Source organism: Grammomys surdaster, unplaced genomic scaffold (genome assembly GCF_004785775.1).
Source record: "Grammomys surdaster isolate TR1022 unplaced genomic scaffold, NIH_TR_1.0 278, whole genome shotgun sequence".
Classification (NCBI taxonomy): Eukaryota; Metazoa; Chordata; class Mammalia; order Rodentia; family Muridae; genus Grammomys; species Grammomys surdaster.
In genome coordinates, this window is record NW_021604719.1 from 14,232,109 (window position 1) to 14,237,959 (window position 5,851).

General features: G+C 41.5%; 1 protein-coding gene across 1 annotated transcript in view; it reads left to right on the forward strand.

Moving 5' to 3' along the window:
* The window catches only part of Ccdc192 (coiled-coil domain containing 192), a 187,734-nt gene extending 186,144 nt beyond the window's left edge, over positions 1–1,590 (forward strand). The window contains 1 exon segment of the mRNA XM_028777163.1: positions 1,274–1,590. Within this exon segment, the coding sequence (XP_028632996.1) occupies positions 1,274–1,590 (317 nt within the window).
* Positions 1,591–5,851: the final 4,261 nt, after the last annotated feature.

Below are 5,851 nucleotides of genomic sequence, written 5' to 3' on the forward strand. Positions count from 1 at the left end.
TGTGTGTGTGTGTGTGTGTGTGTGTGTGTGTGTGTGTGTGTGTGTGTTGTGAGGGTCTCACTTTAGATCCCTACCTATCCTTCAGCTCCTGTCTTATCCCCCTGAGTGCTAGAAATATAGGCATACGCCATCACAACCTGGCTTGTATAGAAAGCCTGTTTAGCCATGGTTCGCAAGAGTATATCAGATTTGGTCCTTGGGCTTGTCTTCACTGAGAATGGAGAAAACAATGGGATTTCCTTTATAGTATATCAACTATTGCAGCCATGTATCAGAAAGCTATTGGCTCCATTATCCATAAACTGATATCTGAGCCCTTGAAATCCCTTACTACTTATACCTAAGTATGATTTTTGCATAGCTTTGAGAAGTTTGATGGTGAAAATTCCAAGTATAGAGTGGTAAGGGGGATGGCATTTCTGAGGTCTAATAAGATGGAGTTTATTCCTCAGAAGCCAATAGGCTGAGTTGTGGGATTCATTTTCCAGGATGCCAATGCACCAATGATTCATCTTTCCTCTCATTGTTGGACTTTCTTTCCCCTGCTTCACTTCTTCATCCTCAGCTCAGAGAATCACTAATGACCATGATAGTGGGTTAACTGATGTCCTAGAAGATGTTCAGTTTTATTTTACACTGTTGACCAGTCTTCAGCCCTAAAAGAACTGAATCTCCATGATGGATCTCATGCAAGCAAATCCCTGGCTGGGCTCAAAGTATACTCCTGGCAACTCTGAAGCTTGGGCTGAGAAATTTGTCTTTCCATAGTACCGTATCCTCCGAAAGGAGCAAGGGCAAGTTTTGCTATTGTTTTTCAGGTACATAAAAATATAACCTGAAGCATATTTTCTTTACTGAGGTTCTTGTGAATGATTCTTTGTGGGAAGGAAAAGATGAAAACTGGGATGGCTATTGTTTGGGGGTCTGTATTTTCAAGTTTGGCTCATTCTCACAGTTAATTGAAAGTTAAAATGCATGTGTGTGTGTGTGTGTGTGTGTGTGTGTGTGTGTGTGTGTGTATGAAGAGTTGGCAAGAACTGACTCTTCTTCCTCTTCAGAGGCTTCCAAGTTCTTTCATGAGCACCCTGAATCTCTCCTCTCATGGGAATCTGGATTCTGTTCTTGGTGTGTCTTACCAGATGATGCAACATCTGGGCTGTTTCTCGTCTCGAGAACGTGCAAAATGAAGCGTTTTCGTCTTTGCTGTCTGAGTTCTGAGAATGCCAATGGAAAATGACTTTCCTCTTTTGTTGTTTGTCTTTGTTTGCTTTAGCAACCAACTCAGTGGAAATGCTCTATGGGGGTCTCCCACCTGTGGAAGAAAGTGACAGAAAGATTACCCTGATCATGGAGCTGTCTACCCAACTTTCCCTTCAGACAGAGAAGATCACTCAGCTCGAAGAAGTCTTAGCGGAAAAGGAAAAGAAGATTGAGGAGCTGGAAGCTGAGCGCAGTTCCCAGTTCCCCCAAGATGAAGATAGACTTACAGAAGATATACAAGAATCCTCTACTGTATACGATGAAGATAGGAGTGCTCCCACAGCCTCTGATGAGGAGCATGATGATTTCCCATGTGACAATAAAGTTTAGTAAGTATCATCAAGGTGGAGTTCAATACCCCAATAACCTGTCCCGTTCAAGTTCACAGGTTTGAGTATCACCTACAGTGTTTACGCTAGCAGAAATCCATAGAGAGGGGAGCATTCAGAAGCACACCCAGAAACTATCCGCCACTCAGTAGTGGAGTGCCTTGTCTTTAGACATTCCTGGTTGACAATGGGGGAAGGGAAAAACACAAAACTAGGCAGCTGGCCAAAGGACTTGGTACTTTCATCTTACTAGAAGTTTGCTACACTGTGAAGAAAAGATGCTAAGTATCCCTTTGTGCAGCACTGTTTGGGAAATGAGAGTGTGTTGGGGGGGCCAGCTTCAAGTTGGGGAAGTTCAAAGCACAGAAGAGCAAAATCATTGCCAAGAGAGTAAACAGCTACACAGTCTGCCCTTTCATGTCCTCTAAAGCTTGTTGCTTTACGACATGAATTTTACGAGCATTAGCAACGGTAGAAACAAAATAATGTTGAGAAGCAAATTTAAAAAAATAAATAAATGAATGAATCAGAGCTGTGGTCCTTTGGGGGAAAGGTTCTGGACAGTATCTCTCTGGGAAAACACACTGATTCCAACCCCTTAGGAGAAAAAACTTAAGTCAAAAGGAAAACAGACACTTCTGTTAGTGTATTCACAAAGCAGGGAGCAGTGTAAAATGATTACAGAGAAAACGGCAGCATTGGCAAACAGAAGCAACCCGTAATGAACGGACTGCAAGGAATCCTGTCACACCTTCCCACTCAAGTGATCCATCCTACCCAAAGGGCACTAGTGAGAGATTCCAGAATTTAACTCTCCTGGTCTGCGAACCTTGTGACAAGCCACGCTGGCTGACTTCTGAGCATGGCTACAACTCAATGCAATTCATCCAGGTCAACAAACATGCATCAAAATGAGTTTTAGAAGTAAGAAACACAGCAAACTAAGAATCCTCTTTTATATGCAAGGAGTTCATATCCATATCAGAGCCTCCTTAAATATGGTGATTTTTCATATCCATATCAGAGCCTCCTTAAATATGGTGATTTTAGAGATTGGAAATAGCAGAGAGAGCATGCACAAGCCCGGGGGGGGGGGGGGGGGGGTCGGCCTGCCTGCTGTAAAGAAGGGCCTCACATTTGTTGAGAAGTCCTTAGGAATGTGGAGCACTGGCCTCTGACGTTAGACCAGAAATACATATTCTAATGAGCTAGAAATTTCCTTGTGAGTATTATCCAAGGTGACATTTATTTAATATGTTAATCAAAGGCTTTATAAGTTTGGTAATGCTCAAAAACAAGATGCTCCTACAATCAGAAGTGTAACCCAATACCCCACCTAGATATACCAACTATCTTTGACTGGCAGAGACATCCGCCTCCATGTTCCCCTCCCCCCCCTTTCTCTTGTCTCCTAGCTCCTCCTCCTCTCCTTACTCTTCCTCTCCTTACTCCTCCTACCATAGCTGCTCCTCCATATCACCCTTCCTGTTAAGATAAAACTTTTCTCTCAAAATACAATTAGAGCATAACTATACCAATTTGTACCAAGATGACAATTTTAGGTAGGCTTCAAATACAAATTTTATTTAATCACTCCCTGATTTGTGGACAATTGCTCCTTGCAAGCTAGGATGAGACCAGTATTATTGACAGAGTGCACAATCCTTTTGTGTGCTATCACCACGTAGGAGAAAGTTTCCAAACCAGAGTTCCTGTCCTTTCCTTCCCTTCTTCCTCCCCCTTTCCTCTCCTCTCTCCTCTTTTCCTTTTCTTTTTTCTCTTCAAAGAAGCTAATGAAGCTTATTGCGGACATATGATAGCTTTGAGATTCTAGGTATTCAGCAAAAGAAAAATACAAAATAATTTGTTTTCTAAAAACATATCTCATCAGTTATCTAGGCTTTCATGCTGAGCTATGATCCTCCTGAAGACCTCCGCAGAGGGGAGACCCTCTCTCAAGTCTCAGAAAGTCGCGACCACCCAGTAATCTGCTCGAGACACCATGTACCGGAGCAATTGCAAGGCTGTTTATTAGGGCGTGACAGCTAGCTGCCGGTCAATTCGTATGCCCACGCAGGAGCTGAATTGACCCCGACAGCCAGTTTGAAAGGGGTTTTTACAGGGAAAAACCCACAAACCAAGGAATGGGAAGGGGGTGAGGGGGTTGCTAGGGTGGTATAACATAAAAATAGTGGAACATTCCAAAGGAACCCAACCTACGTGAGTCAGGATCAGGTGAAAACTCTCTGTATGCTTATCTTTCCCAAGAATGTGGTCCTGCCCTGTTACTTTGGCCTTGCCCTGTCACTATGGTTCTCAGCTTGGTTACACCTGGCTAAATTGCATTCTAGCCAGTCTGTCCACATTTCCAACCTGCTTCATGCCTCCATGTCTTTGTAAAGAAAGCCTAAAGAATATTTTATGTCTAAAAAGGATTCTATATACCCAGTATCCATAACTTTTCCCTCTACACTCCTGTATTTGAACATAACCTCACTTCATATATAATGGCTACATGTGTCTGTCTGTGTATGTGTCTGTGTGTCTATGTGTCTATGTGTGTGTATGGGTATGTGTCTGTGACTGTGTGTCTCTGTCTGTGTGCCCGTGTTGTTTAATGTCAGAGATAAGACCAACTCAGAGCTTACTAGTCATGAGTAAAGACTCCAAAAAGCAGCTAACAGCACTTATTTACCTTTTCTGCAGTGTTTATGCCAGCCCTACAGAAATGCCTCTGATATCACTTCTCTGGTACCTTCTCATCACCCTGAGTGGCGTGATCAATCACCTTGGTTTAGCTCCATGATCTTTAACACCAGTTGCATATGCCAGCTGTGGCCCTGGGGTTCTCCCCATGGCTCCTGACACAACAGTGATGCTGAGAGTTGGCATCTCCTTGCTGTGTGTTTATGAGACAAATGTTTAAATCTTCACCTTCTGGAAAAAATGGAGCATTCCCCAAGACAAGCCACATCTTCTCATTTTGATAATGTGCTAATGGAACTTCCACATCTTTATTTTGTGTAAGATTGACTTAAGCCCCTGAGGTACTAAGGATGATAAGAAAGGAGGGGAGAACGAGACAGAGGAAATCTCCTCATATCCTATGAGGGCCCATGTTAAGTTCTACGTCAACCTACTGGTTAGTGTCTGGGCTAGCTCAACATAAAAGCTGCCGCAGAGTAGAGATAAGTAACAAGAGGTACAGATCTGCAGTTAATGATTAATTGAGCTTGTCACCTCTACATATCCAGACACCAGCCCTTGGATCGAAAAGCGTCAAGGGTCATTGTACTCTGAAAAATCATCTTTATAAGAAGTTGATCTTGATTCAGGTCTGGGTCACCTTCAAATTTGAAGGTGAGAAAGGACTTGGCTTAAATAGTAAATAGGCTTATTTGTGCTGGTGACATTTGGGTAACAAGAATTTTTTCAGTACCCATGACCAGCAGGGGAGACACTAGCTTCTGAGTACTTTCTAAGTGGAAAAATTGATTGTCCCAGATGAATCCCTGGAAGCTCAAGGGCTAGCTATTTTGGAGTTTGAAGCAATGGGAAATAACAACAACAACAACAACAACAACAACAAACAAACAAACAAACAAAAAGAAGATGTTGCCAAGAACAAGGTAGAAAGCTGAGACCAATACCTAAGGTACCTCTGACCTCTCCCTGCATGCTATGGCACACATACGCCCAAACTCACACAAAGAATCATACATACATCATATATACTTTATATATACACATATATACAGGTAGCCATCAAAATAATAAAATCCAGAGAATAAAATAATTGAAGCAATTTTGAAAAACATTTCAGGAAAACACAGGTTTTATTGTTTGTTTTGTTTTGTTGGATATTTTATTTATTTACATTTCAGATGCCAACCCTTCTCCCCATTTCCCCTCCCTAGAAAACCCCCTATCCCATCACCCCTCCACCTTTTTGTTTTTATACCATTTTAATTACATACAAGTATTAAGGTCAGTTCTAGGTTGAGGAACTAGCAATACAATAGATGCAAATAGTCAAGGAACAAGCAAGACAATAAACACAAATAGTCAAAGAACAAGCAAGGCAATAAACAAAATTCCATTCTGATTATATCTTTTCACCAATTGTGAGTTTTTTTCAGAAAGTTAAAATGAATAAAGAGGTATAGTCAGTTTTGGTAAATGTAACTAACAATCATTTCATTATTATTTTAAATGCGCTCAAATATGTTTATAACAAGATGAAATTGCTTTAAAGTAATAGA